This window comes from Monodon monoceros, unplaced genomic scaffold (genome assembly GCF_005190385.1).
Source record: "Monodon monoceros isolate NGI ecotype Baffin Bay Population unplaced genomic scaffold, NGI_Narwhal_1 Super_Scaffold_19, whole genome shotgun sequence".
NCBI lineage: Eukaryota > Metazoa > Chordata > Mammalia > Artiodactyla > Monodontidae > Monodon > Monodon monoceros.
This window is the reverse complement of record NW_021703775.1, coordinates 80,333,571-80,353,606: the sequence shown is the minus strand read 5'-3', so window position 1 is coordinate 80,353,606 and position 20,036 is coordinate 80,333,571. Positions and strand designations below refer to the sequence as shown.

Below are 20,036 nucleotides of genomic sequence, written 5' to 3'. Positions count from 1 at the left end.
GCATTCATTCATGCAACACTTACTGACAATGTCTTATGTGCAAGAAATTAATCAAGGATTGGAGATAGCAAAATATAAGTGGTTTTTTTTGCCATTCAATGAATTTATACTCTGTTAGGTGATTAAGACAGCAGATGTGGGTATTTTTGGCCAGGAGGGGTTAGGAACTGAGGGATTAAGAAACAATAGATCCAAGTGCACTTATGAAGAAAATAATAGGCATATATACTAAGTATCATAAATTAGGTATAAACAAAGAGTAATTAGAACAGGAGAAGAAACACAATCTAGATATTTAACTAGCCTTTGTATTCATATAAACATTGCTGTTAGAATAAATACTATGGAGAATAGCTGTGCAGTCAAATAGTTTTAAAGACTATGTTCCCTAGAACTGAGGATCCACAGTTTAGGCTCTTGACCAAAGCCAGGCAAATGAGTTCCATCTCAGGACTTAGAGATCCAGAAAAGCCAAATCAGGGTCGCTCCACATAAATGAAGCTATAAGACATATCTCTAGAGTTTGTCCTTCTTGAAGGACCAAGTTTTCTGTTAAAAAAATGAGAGGGAAGAATAAAGCTAACACACAAAGGAAAAAACAAAGAACAAAAAAATATTGGACAAAGATGCCTGAATACTGTTCAAGTTTCTAGTTCCAATTTTCAAAAGTTAAAATCTCATGAAGTTTAAGAATCTAGGTTTACCTAGGCAATAGATCAGCAAAAAGAACAAACTCTTTTTGACCATCCTTTCCTAGGAAGTGTCAATATTTGAATATTTGACCATCCTTTCCTAAGTAGTGTCAATCTTGCTGACCTGTCACAGGTATGTAAAAAGCAGGCAATTAGCAAAAGTGATAGGAACAAAGTAATAGTCCTATAGTAGACATACTAGTAATAGTAACAGTAACAATTGTAGTAATAATGGTCCCTACCATTTACTGTGTGCTAGATGCTGTAAATAAGTCATTGTTATCCTTTACAACAGTGGTCCCCAACCTTTTTGCCACCAGGAACTGGTTTCGTGGAAGACAATTTTTCCACGGACCAGGGTGGGGTGGGGGGACGGTTCAGGCGGTAATGCCAGCGATGGGGGGCGATGGGGGGCGATGGGCAGCGGCAGACGAAGCTTCGCTCACTCGCTCCTGCCGCTCACCTCCTGCTGTGCGGCCCAGTTCCTAACAGGCTGCAGACCGGTACCAGTCCATGGCCTGGGGGTTGGGGACCCCTGCTTTACAAGATCCCTAACAAGGAAGCTATTACTGCCCCCCTTTTGTAGGTGTGACAAAAGGTTCAGAGAGGTTAAAATATTTTGCCCAAAGTTGATCAGCTAGTAAGTAGTGGAAATGGGATTCACACCTTGATCTGTCTGGCTCCAAAGCTTATTTTCTTTTTACTCTGTCTCCTATCAAATAACTGGAATCCAATATGACCTTTGGTCATGATTGGGAAGAACTAATTATACTACTAATGACTGAATGGGGTAAATTTTAACAGTATATTACTGTATACTTTAAAAGTATTTTCCCAATGTTTTCTCTTTTCTAAGTAAATTAAATATAGCACTAGAGTGTATCCTAAAAACTGATTTAAAAATTTATATGGTGTTTGCTTAACAGTCAAACATTTCCAAGTCCCAGAAACTAAAGAAACAAACAAAAAGCACTTATGCTTGAGGGACAGTCCTGAGGAAAAATACTAAGAGCACAGAGTACAAATCCCAGACATTTTCTTCTTCTTCAACACCAACACTCTATATATTATATCATAAGGTGGCAGTAGTAAAAAAAACTGTCAGGGAAGCAAATAAAATCTTTTTGAAGGACAACAGTGGCACTTAACACATTACTTAAAACAGAAAGAAAGAGAAAATGTGGTCAAGAAAATAAAAGGGTCAAAAGAAAATCCCGAGATAAATCAAAATTAAGATAATTTACATGTGGATAGTTGTGCATATTAATAAATTTTGTCTCAAACAATTAACTTACTTTCGAAGTTCAGCATTCTGTTTTTCCAAGCTCATTTTCATTTCTAGGAGATGATTATTCTCTTGTTTCAACTGCTTTTCTGACATTTTTAGTGTGTTAACTTGCTGTGTTTGCATCTTCAAGTCATTTTGTGTAAGGCAGCGCTTCTGAGTTTCCTGCTCTATTTTTAATGTCAAGTTTCTAACCTAAAAAATAGTGTTATTGGTATGTAAGTAAGTTATTTTGACTTTCTTATCATCAAATATGATGATGTAAAATAGATTTTTCCCCTTAAACAGTTAATTCACTTCAAAATAAAATATTTCTTGGATTTTCCATAACGACATATTTTTAAAATAAAATGTGGTCTTTAAAAAAGTTTTAATCATGATTCATTTAGTATATCATCCAAATTCGGTAAAGTTGAAAGATTATGGAATATTATTTTACAAGAAAAAATTTTAAATTATAAAACCATCACTGAACCTTTATAAATAAACCTAGTTTACTATTAATTCATTAAATCGTTTACTATTATTTATTAGTAAACTTCACACTTACATCCTCATTTAGCACATCTTTCTGTTTGAGGAGTTCGTTTATTTTCTGCTGTGACTGTTTGAGGTCACAGTCTAATATAGAGCATCTTTTCTCAGCCTCCAGCAACAAGTTCTCTACTTTCTGTTTTAAAGTTCTTTCCTCCAAGAGCTTTTTCTCCATTTCTATTGCCAGAAAAATGGACATAATCATGAATCAAACAAAAGAAGCATATCAAATACATGACACAGTGCTAATAAAAATTACAGTAAATGATGCTGCCTTAATAATTTTTTAAATTTCCAATTTAATATTTTCATCTCTCCTCTTAATATAATTGAATGTCAACAATTTCATGCTTGAAAATTAGGTGTTTCATTTGCAGGGTATAAAATTCTACCACACTCCACAATATTACATCCATTTTAATGAAAGCAAAATAATTCTGCCTTTACTTAATGTTTCTAAAAGACATGTACATCTTTTTAAATAAAGATTTATTTTTCTGCTACTCTGTGCTTCTCAGTGCTACTCTTCTTGCCTAAAAACATTAAGCAAGATCCTAATCATTATAGAGGCAGACCCTATGACCTCAATGGCTCTTTCTATATTAGCATATTACTATGCAGAAGATGAAAATTATGTTTTAGGGAGTTGGCAGAGGACAGGACTCCAGAACCAAACTTCCTGAGTTTAAATCCTGGTTCTGACACTTCCTAATTATTTGACTAGCCAACTTAATTAACCTCTCTGAGGCTCAGTTTCCTTATCTCTAGAATGGTGACAATAGCACCTACACCCATAGGGATTTTGCAAAGATTTTGCATTAGCATATGTGTAGTACTTAAATGCTGCCTGGCACATGGCAAGCACTTGATAAGTGCTCACACAGGAGAATTTTCAATGACCTAAGAAAATGTTCACAATATTTTTTAAAAGGAAAAAAACCAAAACAGTAGAGAAAATTGAGAAAATACACAAAATATCATCCTGATTTAGTAGCATTCTGGTTAATCTTTACTTTTTATTTTCCTCTATTTTCTAAATGATTTGCAACAAACTTTTAATTTGTTTTATTAATCAGAAAAGACTTCTAAAGACGTTTTTTCAGTCTCAAAGTGAAGAGCAGACAAAGTTTATGTCTAATCAAGTGATTTCATAGTAACTGCAAGTTATTACATGTAAAGGATTACTGATGTACTGATTAGAAAATCTGTTCAAATTCAATAGATTCTTCTGCTCCTTTATACCTAATGTTCAACCTCTAATTATCACTTATTACAGAGTTATATTGGGTAAAAATTAAACCTTACGAATTTTCAGTTTTTAATGAACTGTCTTCAAAAGTGTAGAAAAATGAAACCATTTTTCACATACTACTAAAAATAGCTAGCATTTCTAAGCACTTTTCAGGTATCATTATACTTGGTTTTCACAACAACCTAATACAGTAATTGTCCCTTTACAGGAAACAAGGCACAAAAAGGATAAGTAACTAGAGAAAGTCAAAAGTCACATAACTAGTAATTCATTGCTAAGCCATATTCTTAAACAAAGAATGCAATGCAATGACATGTACTGGAAAAGACCAAAGGCTTTATACCAGATGTACCATCGATAAAATTTAAGTTTTGTGTATTCATACAAAATATGAAAGTCATCTGTACCTTATGTTACAGCTGTAAAAAGGAATTTTAAAAAATGAGTTACATGCTAAATTGGTTTATTTTCAACACTTCAGAGAATAATCTATAAACAAATGTACTCATTTTAAAAACTAATCACCCTAATGTGGGCACAGAGAATAGAAAGAGGCATGAGTGAACTCACTGAGGTGAGGAAAATAAAGATTCTGTATCTTGTTTTGGGTAGTGATTATATGTATGTATTACAAATGTGAAAAATGTTTGCATTTTATTGCATCTAAATTATGACCTCAAAAGAAATTCAACTTTGTCTTTTTAGGCCATGGACAGGGAAACATGGCGCACTAACTTTCTTGTTAGATATTTCTTTTTTTTTTTTTTTTTCGGTACGCGGGCCTCTCACTGCTGTGGCCCCTCCCGCTGCGGAGCACAGGCTCCGGACGCGCAGGCCCAGCGGCCATGGCTCACGGGCCCAGCCGCTCCACGGCATGTGGGATCTTCCCGGACCGGGGCACGAACCCGTGTCCCCTGCATCAGCAGGCGGACCCTCAACCACTGCGCCACCAGGGAAGCCCGTTAGATATTTCTAAATAAAGCACTCATTTCATTTTATATCATCTAGAATCAATGCCTTAAACCAAACTGTTTAAAAAAAAAATCTCCAATTTTAATTACATTCAATAATTTAAAGGCTATTTTTGCTAAGTTATTAATAAATGTTATGCTTTAATATGAAGTGAAATTTCTGTTTAAGAGTTTTATAAATCTTTGACAAGACTACTTTACTGATTTCCTTTGGAATTTCAAATCCGTCATATATGAACAGTCAGTTTGGAAAACAAGAAATTATCTAAAAGACAATTAATTCCAAGATACGGGCTTGGGTTGTGGAAAAGTTCACTTTGTTATCTTACCCTATACTCATTAGTATTGTGTGACTTTGACCAAATCTAGCCAGTATATTTATCATGCCAGATTTCAAAATATTCAGTGAACTTATTCTATAAACTCGTAAGACTTTTGTAACACAAGCTGGTGAAATGTCAAACTAAATATTATAAAAAGAGCATATCCCCCAAATCTGAATAGATGTATCTAGAGCTTCGCACTCTGTATGCCTGTCACTGTTGATAGCACTGAACTATTAATTTCTCTCTGACCTAGAAATTCGGTTGAGTAATTCTGTGTTGGGGGCTTACTACCTTAGAAATGGATGCTGCCTTCAAGGAAAAACATATATGTAAAGCTTTCCTAATACTTTTTAAAATATTTTTCAAAATCAGAGTTGAATACAGAATCAATTCCGTAAAATGCTGCTGAAAACCCTCTTATGAAAATGCGTACCTTTCATGGCTTCTGATTTAGCTTCTTCAATGGATTCATAAATCTTATTTTTATCTGCCAGCCGTGCTTTTGTAGCCTTATGTTCAGCCTCTTCTTGTTCTAGGCTCTGCTGTATAACTTTTAGTTGGTATGTCATATCTATTTCCATGTTGTTCTTCTCCTATTAAAGATTTTAAATGGCAGCTATCAACAAAAAAGACTGGCTTGCAATTTCAAAAACGCAGAGTCTTTTTTTTACAGGCTTACTAATAATGTTCAACATGTTCCCTCTGATCTTCAAACTTCTTGTAAAAGTAATCTATGCACTCTACCTGTTCACTTCCCTCTGTACCCATCTCCCACATCTCCACTCTACTGTTTTGAGATCTTCATTGAGATTGCTTGAGCTCAATAAAGTGACAAATGATATCTCAGTATCAAATTCAACAGACATTTATAGTCTTTATTTCACTTGAACTCACTGTTGCCCTTGAAACTATTTCCTTGACATACCTGACACTGAACTCACTTGGCTCTCCCCATCCTGCTCTCATCTTTTCTGTTGCATGTGAAGTTTTCTCCCAGCTGCCCCTTAAATGTTGGGTGTTCTCTGGAGTAGTGTTCTTTAGCCATAATGCTTCTCCTCTTTCTATATTATTACTTCTCAAACTTTTAAAACATACCTAATGTTTCCCTTTGCTATATCTAAAAAAAAAAAAAGAAATCTCAGGATCCTCTACTATTCACCCTTATTTTCCACCTAGGAGACTTGTTTTAAGTTGAGAATCTTTAATAGAAGTCAGTCTATTTCTGATATATCCTCAAAAGATTTTCTAATTCTTTGTTTTCTACAATTTATATCGTAAATATAGGTATTTCTTTTGTTTGTCAAGAATAAAAATGATCTTTTTCAAACTACACAATCCACCAACAGACTAATTTACTCTGCTCTGAAAAACCAATGCTCTAAGCAATCTCTTTGCAGATGGGCTCTTCCAGTCACATGGTTTGAGTTACTTCTATATCGATGACTCTCAAATATTTCTAGCTGCTACTACCATAGCTTACTTCTTTGTAGACATCCTAATTTGGCTGTCTCACAGGCACCTCAACTTAGGACTAAAATTGATTTATCACTGTCTTCTCTAAAACAGCTATTTTTCCTTTATTCTTTATTAATTAATGGTACCACTATAGATTTCGTCACAAACTAGGAACCCAGAACTCGTTCTTGAGTACTATTCACACGCCATATCTAATCAATCACTAAGTGTTCCCAAATATTCCTCCTCCAAATATTTCTCAGATTCATCCTTATTTTCCATCCTTTGAACTACTGTACTAGTTAAGTCTCCATTATCTAGGTTACTGAAAAGGCCTCTGACTAATCTACCTACGTCATCATGTCCTCCTCAAACCTAGTTTCCACATGGTACATAATGATCTATCTTAAATGTTCCTCTAATAAAATCATCCACTTCAGTGGCTAGTCCATTACTTAGAGCAACTAAGTGTTGTTAACAGAGTATTCAACATCTTGCATGGCCTGGCTCATGCCTGGCTCTGTAGCCTCACTCAGGCCAGTGAATTCATCACACTTTAACATTAGGTTGTCAGGCCAGTCTCAGCCTGACGTCTATTTTTGTAAAATTTCATTAGATCATAGCCATGCCCATTCCCTTTACTGCAGCAGAGACCGTATGGCCTGCAAAGTCTAAAGTATTTACTGTCTTTCCCTTAAAAGATTAAAATTTGTTGACCCCTGCTCTTTACTCCAGAAATACTGAATCATTTGCATTTAAATAAACTGACTATGACTTTTTTATTTTCTATCCTCTGTGCCTTATGCCCATGCTGTCCTCCCCAACTTTACCCTGTCAACCAATCCTGCCCTGTCAGAATAGGGATTCATTCTGTGCACCCAATATACCCTGCCCATACCTCTATCATTCTACTTACCACACTGCATTAGAATTATCTGTGTACTTTATTATTACTTTAGAAATTACCCATTAGACTGTGAGATTGTTAAGGGGAAGAACTGCATCCTGATATTTCTACCACATATGATATATTAAATACTTAAGTGAATGAAAATAAAATATTAACTGCACAGAGCCTAAAAATTATCCCTAGTTTATAGTACTTTTTGGTAAACTTCTAAATGAAAAGTCACGATAACTTTATGTCATTTTAAAGACATATTGTAAGATGGGCTTCCCTGGTGGCGCAGCGGTTAAGAATCCACCTGCCGATGCAGGGGACACGGGTTCAATCCCTGGTCTAGGAAGATCCCACATGCCGCAGAGCAACTAAGCCCACGAGCCACAACTACTGAGCCTGCGGTCTAGAGCCCATGAGCCACGACTACTGAAGCAAGCGTGCCTAGAGTCTGTGCTTCACAACAAGAGAAGCCACTGCAATGAGAAGCCCGCTCACCACAACGAAGAGTAGCCCCCCGCATGCAGCAACAAAGACCCAATGCAGCCAAAAATAAATAAATAAATTTATTTTTTTAAAAAAAAGATATATTGTAAGTCAAAATTTGCATTTTCCTTGGATGCCCAGGAAGAAGCATCCTCATTATACACCCCAAGAGACTCTCCCTTCATAAGCATCTAACATCTAAGGGCTGCTTGTAGTGTTATGGTATGCCTTAAAATACACATCCCTAATCTACATAACCAAGTGTGAATATGAGAAAGTACATGAGTGTTGGAAATATTTCAGTTACTAATTTTCCTTATTTTAAAATAAGTTTTTCAACCCGAAACTGTCTAGTCATTTACTTACACAAACGTAAAACTTAACATGTTTTACCTTTTCCAAATCAGTAAATCTCTCCTGCAGTTGTCTCTTCTCAATCTCTACTTTTGCTAATAAGATTTTGCCATTCTTTAAATCTTCTTCTAGGCCAGATATTCTACCTAAAATTGAAATATTTTTAAAAACAATAAACTCATATAGTATACATATTAAACTCAGAGTAAAAAATTTGGAATTCACCTCATTCTTTAAAGTTGTTATTAGCAGAACTTTTATAATTGTTGGTGTAGTGCTTTAGAGTTAATTCGACTGGAATCCAATCTACCACCTTTAGAAGTGGTTTGTTACTAAAAATACTTCATACTATTTGAAAGTAAATCTTTCATCCATAAAATTTTGTAACAATGTATTTCTAATATGCTAACCTTACATAACAGAGTATTATATTCAGACATGTACTATTCTAGCACATTATCCATCATCTAAGGTTATTTCCAAAACACAAATCATTAAGATGAACTCAAGTACAATATCTACTTTAATACCTTGTAAATCATTAATAATCTCTGATCCATGGGTTCGGTCCCTCCTTTCAGATTCTAGAACTGACTGAAGATTGATAAATTCCTTTTCAAGTTTTAACTTGGCAGTCTCCAGCAGGCAATTTTTATCTTGCAGATCTCTATTGTTAGATTCCAGCTGTTGAATCTGTTTTGAACTTTCTGCCTGGGTTTTCCTTAACCGGGCTGCAGTATCAGATTCTGTTCGCAGCAAAGCATTGGTTTCATCCAGCTGTTATTCCATTCAAAACCAAACAAACAACAAACAAATAAACACAGGTATATATGATGAAAATACTTTCAATTATTACCCCATTACTATTTAAAATAAACAAAAACCTAAAACGTATCTTCCTAATGACTTCCTCTTCGTAACACTGCCAATTAAAACAAATGTTAACAGAAAGTCATAAATAAAATTCAATATCCTTATAAACTGGGATCAACCTACTTGTCTCTGGAGTTGATTCACTTTCTCAGTGGATATTTGAGAGTTCTGATTTCTTTTTTTCAAATCTTCAAGTTGATCTTTTAAACTGTTAACTGTGATAAAAAGCATTTTAGCGGTAAGCTTCAACACAACACACACATACACACAAACATTTTCTCTTAGTATTTAATATTCTACACCACAAACCATCATTCTCCAAATTTCGCTTCTTGTCTGCTTCTTGATCAGCTTTCCGCTGATATTCTGCATTTTTGTGCTGAAGAAGCGCCTTTTCTCTTTCTAATTGTCTTAATGCTGATTCCACATTTTTCCTTAAGGTAATCTGAAATAATGCTTGAAGTTATTATCAAAGGAAAGTATGTATAAAAATCAAACGAAAACAAAAAATATTTCAGTTACATCAAGCAAATAAAAAAGACCTTTAAAAAAGCTATTAACTGCCCTTTTGTTAAAACTACAATGTTTTCCATATTTTTTAAATAGCACACTATTCTTAAATAATCAAGACCATAAGCGCTCTGTTTACTACTGAAAGTCAAAATTTCTGTAACATTCCATCACCACTGAACCATCTTTACTTAATACAAACTATGGGTCTGAATAAAAAAAGAAACAATTGTCAATTTCTATTTTTAAGTCACGTGAGTAATATGAGTGCAATTTTCTTTTTACTTGAAATATCTACACATACTAAATTAACTCATTTGCAAAAACGTAACAAAATGAAGCCTATTATCATGGTTACCCTATAATCTGAGAGTCCTGTCCACCAATACTACAAGGTAGATTTTACTATATAACAAGGTATGTATTAATATGGTACTAAAAGAACTCTGTAGATAAGTCAGGCATCAAAACTTTTTATGAACAAAAATGTTAATAAAAGCACAGAGCGACTTTACCTCTTCTTCTAGCTCCTTTGCTACTTTCTCTAGGCGAGTATTAACAGATCTAAAGAATTTCAAAGGCAACAGTAAGTAACTCTCTCCTAGTTTACAATAAAAACATTTACCATAAATTATAAAATTATCATATAATTACTTTCTAGCTCTTCTTTTTTGGTAAAATGTTTAAACTTACATTTTAAAATATAACAATTATCTACAAAACATACTTGCACTTCTGCTCTAGTTCCTCTTTGGCTTGTATCTCACTGCTAAGGTGTTCTTCTAATGTGTATAGTTTTTTCTGAATCTGTCAGAAAATAAGAAACTATAATTATAAAGTCTGATCATATTTAAAAGGTGAGAGGCTTAAAGAAAACAATGATAATCTCTTTTCTGTCAACTTAATATAGGTACAGTTTTTGTACATTCTTAATGTGATTTTTATTGACAGAGAGAAAAAATCCTCCATCTCTTGCTTTCTATTACAGTACACATGTATGTATGAACACACTATGTAAACATAAGAATAAAAAGCTCCGATCTTGGCAGAATTCTTCTATGACACCAAGTTTCTCATTCATTATGAACAAAGGATATCCTTTGATACCCTCCATCATTTTGTAGATTATTTATTCAAAAATACTGTCACCATTTGTGCTTATAAAGATAAAAGGTCTACATCTGAAACAAATATTTGGAATATTTGACTGAACACGCTCAAAAATATATTACTTTTCTTAAAAATAATAAAAGCTCTTCCCATTTTTCCAAAGAAGACACGCAGATAGCCAAGAGACCTATGAAAAGATGTTCAACATGACTAATTATTAGGGAAATGCAAATGAAAACCATAATGAGATATCACCTCACACCTGTCAGAATGGCTATCATCAAAAAGACAAAAATAACAAATAATGGAGAGCATGTGGAGAAAAGGGAACCCTGGTGCAGTGTTGGTGGGGATGTAAATTGGTACAGCCACTATGGAGAACAGTATGGAGATTCTTCAAAAGATAAGGATAGAACTACCATACAATCCAGCTATTCCACTTCTGAGCATTTATCTGAAGAATATGAAAACACTAATTCAAAAAGATATGTGCACCCAAGTTATGGAAACAACCTGAATATCCACTAGTGGATGAATGAATAAAGAAGATGTGGTATATTATACACAGTGGAAACTACTACTCAGCCCTAAAAAAAAAAGTGAAATCTTGCCATTTGCAACATGGATGAACCTTGAGGGTATTAGAAATAAGTCAGAAAGTGAAAGACAAAAACCATATGCGGAAACAGACACACACACACACACAAAGAAAAGGAAAGAAAATAAAACAAAGACAAACTCAAAGACCGAACAGATTGGTCATTACCAGAGGAAAATGTGGTTAGGGCTGGATGAAATGAGTGAATGGGGTCAAGTGTATGGTGATGGATGATTACTAGACTTTTGATAATGATCACTTTGCAATGAATACAGAAGGAGAATCATAACGTTGTATACCTGAAACTTATGTAATGTTAACATACCAATTTTCCCTCAAAAAAAGATATATAAAAGCTCTTCTTTATATCTTCCTACACTGTGCCAGGCAAAATACTGTGAAAAGTTGTCAACAATAACTCTTTTGAATAAATGACAACTAATTAATTACAAGTCATCTTGCTATAAGGCCAGATATGTCGGGCTTTAAACAAACTAAAACTACAGAAAGCATTAAATATTGCATTTTGGGAGCCTTACTGCCTTTATAAAGGATTTAACTTTTCAAGTTCCTTTTGTGTTTTAGGTACAGTGGCAGGCACTTTACAGATATTGTCTCATTAATCCTAACAAAACCCCTAAAAAGATGGGTAGTATTATATCTATTCAATAAAGAAACTGAAATCCAAAAAAGGTGAACAGCTGGGCCAAGATAGCATAGCTAATAAGTGGCAGTGCCCAAAAGATCCTGATCTATTAGATTCCATGGCCAGTGTTCTTTCCACTATTCTTTCTAGTGATTAGGTTCTCCATGATTTCTTAAATATTTCATATACCTTAAGCAAAACTGTATACTTCCCTAGTAAGAAAATACAGGCCAATGAACTAGTCAAGTTTAACAGCTTTTGGCTGCTACTACATTAGTATAATTCGATCACACTCGTTATCACATGCCAATCAAAAGTTCTTACTGCTACTTATATATCCTTAATAAATAAAAACAAGAAAATTATACAATATATATTTTAAACAACAGATCCATAGGAGCAATAATAAAAAGAATACTTGGTAGAAAAAAGGTTGAGAACTTCTCTCTTGGGTAGGTGTAGTACTCCAAATGCTAGGTGGAATGTGATTATAACAAAACATCGCTAGAGTGATGAGATTTTCCTGTTTTTCAACATATTTGACATCAACATACCTCTTGACTCTCCTATTTAAAACAAAACAAAAACATTAAAATGCTTGTTATGCTTTGCAAAATTCCTAAAACACAAATCATACCAAAATTACCTAACTAATTTTTTTAGGTTTTGAAGAAAAAAATGTTTAGCATCCTCATTTATGTGTGTGTTCATGATTTAGCTTTGTAGAGAGGTCACAAAATATTGTAACATTTTGATAAAATTATCCTTTATATGAATTCATTGCTAAATAGTCAAAATTTAAATCATCTACTATTTCTATATCCTTATAGCTTATTATCTGTACTCTTTTATAGTACTAAGATCATAAAATTTTCTAACTGGTAGAAAATACAGCTGTTTGTAAACCTATTCTATCACTTTTGCTACTAAAACTAAGCCTAAAGCCATGTACAAGTCATCTTTTCACTAGCCATTGGATCTCACACAGTGATACTTGTCAAATAAATGAATCACTTCAATGTTATGCTGAACTGGATTGCAAGAAGGAATGCCATCTAAAAGTAGCATCAAGTGAACTTTGAAAATACAGGGATATTACTAAAATATTTGAACACATGTAGAGTAGTAAAAATTTATACATACCTCGTTTTTCCTTGATTGTATCGAATCATTTTCTTTACAAGATGGAGAGTCACTTAATAACCTAGAAAGAAAGGCAGGAAATAAATTCTTTTGCGTGTCATTTTAACTCATTTTCTAATACCAAGTTATTCTCAGAATTAAATTCCAACTACAGATTCTCTTTCTTTTCACTTCAACACATTTAAAATGAAGTAATATTTTCCCCTCTAGAGATGTATAACATTTTCAATCATTTAAAATGATAAATATTTCTTGCCTCTCACTCTTAAGCGGATGTTCTAGTCTTTAACATCGTTGAGACTGGAGTCACTAAATAGCACTACATTTTTCTCCCTATTCATCTCATTTTGAGTTCCTGTAACTATCTTATTCTTCTTTTCTAGAAATCTTCTGGAAAGAGATAGCTCTCCTCCTTTTCAAAAATAACATCTCTTGATCTCCAGGTCTTAATATACAAATCATCACTTCTATTTAACTGTTAATTTCTCGCTTAACTGGGTCCTTCCTCACTGTGTATAAACATGCTTGGGTTTCTCCTGGCACTGATATCCTCAATTTAGTCAGCATTACAGTAGTTTTCAGAACACTGTCCTTAGCAGGATGACAATTCATGCTGGTTTGCCTGGGATTTTCCTGGTTTTAGCATGGAAGTCCCACACCACATCCCAGGAAACCCCTCAGTCCTGGGGAAACTGTAATGGTTGATCACCCCAACCATTACACACATGGAAATACCAAAAATTTCTCAAATATATGTTTCTCAAACATCTTTAATACTTCATTCAACTACTGAACAGTTTTCAGTGGCTCTTTACTGCCCGTCAAAGTCAAAAGTCCCTCAGCACAGCACACAGCAATCATCTGTTGCATTATGCTTCCCCTAAACTCCAACTCCAGTCTATTTTCTAATTTTATACCCAATAATCACTCCAGTTGACCAATATGTATTGAATGATCTTGTGCCAGGCTCTGCACTACATGGAGGGATTACAGGCAAGAAAATCACAGTTTCATTAAATCCTCCAAATGGTCATGATACAGTGATATATATATACATATACCCTATGTTTGAACCCTACCGGACTATACTACTCTGCTCCCAAAGTATGCTTACATTCCAAACTCTTCCTCCCACTACTCACCTCCCCACTATACTCACCTAACCTCCTTACATCTCAGCCATTCAAAACCCTTTCTTAACTTTAGACTTGGCTAAGATGCTACCTCTTCCCTGAGGTCTTACCTGACTTTCCCCTACCCTCGTCCCAAAGAGATGTGACTTTTATTTTTCTTCTGAACCATCTCATATCTTTTTGGTACGTTTCTTAAGGCAAATATCACATTCTACCCTTTATTATGACTATATAATTCTCCTATATCCCTTATTAGTTGACAAGCTCCTTCAAAAGCAGGTGTTTGGTCTTACTCTATATCCCCCAAAGAACACAGAACATTGCCTTACATTCATTTGTAAATGAATATCATATAATATTCTATGAAAAAACTCAGTTTAAAACAAATTAACACTTTATCTTCTATAATTCAGTCTCGAAGTAAGACAACTCTTTATAGCTAGATGCTGAAAACAATAAAAATGTAACAAACAAATCACATACAAATTTTCTCTATAGTACGTAAATCCTATAAAAGGCAGCTGATTTCCCACAAAAGCTTTAGGAATTGGGAAGGTTTCTACATCTCCTTTATCATCTTCAATGTCATCAAAATTGCTGCTGTCTATGTCACTGCTGAGTTCAGGTACCACAGGAGCTGCCGCTATTAAAAGAAAAGAAACAAGTTATTTAATAATAATATATCTGATTTAAAATTATATAAATGACCCCTGTTTTGTTTTATATTAGTAATTATATATTATTAATATGTTATATAAATATTAACATATTGATTAATTAACAGTACTATATTATTATGATTTACTATAGAATATTTTAGTAACAGATTTTATCATTTCAAAGAATTGAAATTTTATGTGTTTTATTATTATATTAGATTGGTTTTAAATATAGATAAATCAATCAAACAAGGAAAGCAGGATGATATTATTCTACGTGTTAAAATTACAAGCAGCAATAACTTGCATATACGTTCTTTAGTCTTCGGTTTTCTACATTCTTTAAGTAGAAATATTTCTTACTCTTCAAATGAATTAATGTTAAATACACATGAAGTTTAAATGAATTACTATGCTTACCCTAGTATTCACCAGAGTATGGTCTCCATAAGTAACTAATTACTGATTTATTAATTCAAACAACTGAATTAAAGAATTATATTTCCCCAATTCTGAAAATTACTGAGATCCATAAAACTTAGCTTAACAAATTAAGAAACCTATGTTTATCATAAAAGCACTGGGAAATAAAGACATATTAGTTTGCTAAGATACTGAGGTAATATTAATTTAGTTATAAGTACTGCTTCAGAACAAATTGAAATGAAACCTCTCAATTTAAAAATTAGTTAGCATTAAGTGTACAGACATGTTTATTAATTCAGAAGAGGAATCAATTTATGAGATTTAAAATGTGATGAAGTGGAAATATTTAAATTTATTGACTTACTCTCTCTTATGTTATCCCAATTCCATTGATCATTCTTAAAGAAAGGATGTTGTTTGATTTCTTCTACCCCATTTCTTCCAAGTCGTACCTCCCTAAACAATGCAGTTAAAAATTGTATTATAAAGAGTAACATTATATAAATACAAAAATATTAACTCTTATCTCAACAAGGATCAAAATAAGGATCAGAAATGAGTTTAAGATATCTTTATTAAAAGCTTCAGCTTAAATGTTGCTCAAAAATAAGCAATCTAATTTTATAGTATATGATTGCTCTAGATAGTAAATGCCATGGAAAGGGAAATATGTTTCCACCTGTTTTGTGTCAAATGAAAGTACGAGATTTTCAATGAAAAAAATCATCTGCGTGTGCCAAAACCACGTGACCAACTTTAGGGGGTAAAACGGATGGAGATTTAACTTTTGGCAAAGAAGAGTTTTTAAAAACCTTTCTAATAAACGTTATTATAAAAAATCCTCCTCCTTTCTTAAAAAGAACTCACATGTTATGTTTGAAGCTATCCATGTTTACTCTGGATATATCTACATCTATATTAAATATAAATTGTTAAATATATATTACATTTATATTAAAATTATCATTCTGAATACAAAAAAATGTTACTAATAATTTCATTTTTTGACATGTTGAGTCTTCAGTGAAGACTATATGGAAATAAAAAACATTTTTTATATGTCCCTGGAGCTATGTTTAATATAAACAAAAAAACCTGTAAAGTTTAGAAGGAAGTGCTCTTAGCCACACTGATGGCATTAAATTCTTTTCAAACTATCTTTTCTCCACCTACAATCATTACTTAGACTGCAACCACACCTCCCCATAAATTGCTAAGGCAAATATTTCATGAATGGTACTCCTTTCCTTAGCATATGCTGTATCCTGTTTTATATTTTACCCTTCAGCACAAATTATGGTCATTCCCATCAACTCCATCTAGTCCTCAAATCAAACATTATTTTGAGTTTATCACCATGTATTATTATTCATTAATCATGTAATTAACAAAGTTTTATTGTACAAATGATTGATAAACATATAAAAATGATTAAGCTGTCTAATAAGGAAAAATATAATTTTCTTTCTTCGTATGGAAAAGAAATAATTCATAATACTTAGTTTGACAAGAATGAGGGAAACAACTATTAATAATGGAAATATACCCTGATGTGGCTTCTCTGGGGGTCAAATTTGTAACTCAAGTAGGTCAATTTTAAAATGTATCTCCTAGAATTCCACCTTTAAGATTTTATCCTACAAAACATATGCAAAGATAAATGTATAAGGATAGTCACTGCAGTACTGGTTCTAACAGCAACTGGCTAACAGGCAACAATAAGGTGTGCTGAGGAATCACAGCATCTTAGGGCAAGAAATGTTCTTAGTTATCATCTAATCTGATCCCATCATTTTAAGGATGAGTAAAATTATTTCCCCAACAAGTAAAATAATTTTCCTAAAATCATAAAGCTAGTGAGGTAAGTCTGGACTGAGGTGGAAGCACCCACTTATACGTGTTAGTCCTTTAATAGGATGACTCCTATTACAAATATAAAATGGGAAACCAGAAAAGAACAGAATAGAGAGGGCAAGGAAGAAACTTCAAATAGTTTTCTAGCTTCTCTTTTTAAGGCAGGTTTTCACAACAATGTTCATCTAGTTTGTTTCAAGAAATATAGAATTTCCAGGATGGACTTGCTCATATTCAAATGCAAATTAAAAACGGTTGGGAAGGAGGCACTCTCAAATCAAACACAGATAGTTTTTAAGATTATTAACTTTTGAGTATTTATCTGCACAAAAATGTTCTCTTCTCAAAAGTTGTACAATCAAGAGCAGTACGGCTTAAATCACCTTAGAGGATAAAATATGAATAATACAGAAGTTTTATTTCTCTCAAATGCATTATTTTACCAAGTTCTGATTTTTTCCTTTTTAGACATGAGGGTTAAGATTAGAGTTAGATTACCATTAGGCTGCACATACAAAATGACAAGGGTAACCCAACACCAGGCTTAGCAGTAGGAAAAGGCTAAACCAGAATTAAATGCAATTTGGATAAAAAGATTGATTTTATATGTAAATAAGAGTTAGGTATGCTTTCATTTCTACAAATCCAGAAGTTAAAAGGATTCTCTATAAAGAAATTCAATGTATATTACCTATCTGTTAAGAAGGCACAGATGAGATTCTTCGCATGTTTAGAAATTTCTGCATCTTCAGGGAAACATAGTGAGTTTTTATGATCCATAATTTTGCTATATGTTCCTACCAGTGAATCTGCATAAAATGGAGTATCCCCTAAAGTTCCAAGAAAAAAAGAGTGTAACAGAGAATGCAAATTAAACATTTTTCACCTAATATTTAAATATGTTAAGTTTAAATTTGTCACATGCATGGAAGAACGAAAAGGTCTACGGGCCAGGAATCTCAGTCAAAACAAACAGGTGCACACCAAGAATATATTTAAATTATAATCATACCAATGAACCATGAACTTTTAAGAGCAAAATAAAATCAATACTAACTGTAGAATTTGTTGGGTTTTTAAATACATAATGGGAAAAAAAAAACAATTTAGTGGATAATTTAAAAGATTACTAGGTGGGGTCAGATCAGTTAGTGCTTAAGTTAAATCAGCCTTTTATGTTATACAATACAATAGTCACTAGCTACAACTGGCACTTTAAAGTTAAATTAATTACAATAAATAAAATGAAAAATTCGGTTCCCTAGTCACACTAGCCATATTTCAAGTGCTCGATATGGCAGGTGCCTACCGTACTAAACAGTGCAGATGTAAACCACTTTCATCATGATAGGCTGGACAGTGCAGCTCTAAGAGTTAGATCAGCCCCATTGTTTTACATATGAGGAAGCCAGGCCCAGACAGATGACATGTGATTTGCCTAAGATGACACACAGCTAGAGTTGAAAACGGCAGAAACAGCCTCCTAATGGAGTGTTCCTGCTGACTGATGACTGTGATAAATAGGCATTGAAGCAAGTGTAAAGACAGAAAATGTTCACGGCATCATCTTGGCCAGTATTCATCTAAAGCCACAAGAGTTAAAGGCCCTGCCAGTATGCCTCAACCACAAGTCACCTTAGTACAAATCAGACTTCCCCAAATCAGCCAAAAAGGAGTGTTCAGATAGATAGTTTTTGTTTTCCAAGGGTGGCAGAGGAGAGTTTTGAATTCAAGATTTTTCTAGTGCAACTTTTAACTGCAGTAGACTCCTTTAATTGAAGTCCAGTCAACCAACCTGATGAGCAAGCACCAGAGCAGGCTCAGAATACTGCAAATTAGTGCCATTCAAACTCATTAAATTCAGCTCTCAGAGCTGAAAACAGCAGCAGGAATTTAAATGGTCTCTTCAAACCCAGGTGACTTCCTCCAAAGTATATTATTTTTTAACCCCCTGGGAGAGTCTAGGCAAATGATGGAATATATTCTACTTTCAAAAGATTACAAGACACACCCAATGAATCATCAGATAGGGCCTAGAGGTGGGGAGAATAGATAGCTACCTGAGAACATACAGTGTGTACAAAGAGACCCACTACAAAAACAAAGGCCCAAAAGAAAGTAGCTTACAGAAGGACATGAGACTACGCATAGCAAGATCAGTGCTACACATACACATATGGTCATCAAGAGAAGGCACTTTAACAACAAAAAAGTTCCATGACTAATCGTTATTTAAATTTGTACTGATTTTTTTTTAGCAATAAACATACTCAGTTACTATACAGATTTTACAGATTTCCACTACTAATTTCTTTTAGTCATCTTCTAGAAAATAAATTCCCCAACTTCTAAAACTATATTTTCAATTCTAAAGTCATTTCATATAACGCTATTAGCCTTAACACATTTGACTCTTAAAGAAGAATTTTGCTACATCTCCCTCAACCTGAAACCAGGGGAGTCAGCCACTGGCTTCCTTGGCCAGAAGATATTTTTGTGACCCTAGTACTTAGGAACAGGAAATCTTAAAAATGAAATCTATGATGTAAAGAAAAGTTTTGAAATACTTGAATCTTTCAAATTTTGATCTGGTCAAAGTAAAAGAAATTATTTAATTTGCCTCTGAGTTTACTGAGACTGAAATATTATTACAAAATATATTTATCTTGATAGTCAAATGGTCAATAACTATATTTATGATTTATTTGACTAGAACTACAAACCAAATATATATACAAGTAATAAATATAAGAAACACAGTGTACAAAAATTAATTACATAACAATTACATAAACTAAGAGTACTTTCAGTTCCTTATTATAATTAGAATA

At 33.5% G+C, this 20,036-nt stretch overlaps 1 protein-coding gene across 2 annotated transcripts in view; it reads right to left on the bottom strand.

The window, feature by feature from the left end:
- The window catches only part of ROCK2 (Rho associated coiled-coil containing protein kinase 2), a 134,530-nt gene that overhangs the window by 26,438 nt on the left and 88,056 nt on the right, over positions 1-20,036 (bottom strand). For both annotated transcript variants that reach the window (XM_029231489.1, XM_029231488.1), the window contains exons 7-20: positions 17,897-18,035; positions 15,716-15,807; positions 14,750-14,909; positions 13,134-13,194; positions 12,545-12,556; positions 10,364-10,443; positions 10,152-10,200; positions 9,436-9,571; positions 9,250-9,341; positions 8,784-9,030; positions 8,293-8,399; positions 5,494-5,653; positions 2,528-2,688; positions 1,988-2,172 (exon numbers count right to left, since the gene is read on the bottom strand). In XM_029231489.1, coding sequence (XP_029087322.1) covers positions 1,988-2,172; positions 2,528-2,688; positions 5,494-5,653; positions 8,293-8,399; positions 8,784-9,030; positions 9,250-9,341; positions 9,436-9,571; positions 10,152-10,200; positions 10,364-10,443; positions 12,545-12,556; positions 13,134-13,194; positions 14,750-14,909; positions 15,716-15,807; positions 17,897-18,035 — 1,681 coding nt within the window. The remainder of the gene's footprint in view (positions 1-1,987; positions 2,173-2,527; positions 2,689-5,493; positions 5,654-8,292; positions 8,400-8,783; positions 9,031-9,249; positions 9,342-9,435; positions 9,572-10,151; positions 10,201-10,363; positions 10,444-12,544; positions 12,557-13,133; positions 13,195-14,749; positions 14,910-15,715; positions 15,808-17,896; positions 18,036-20,036) is intronic.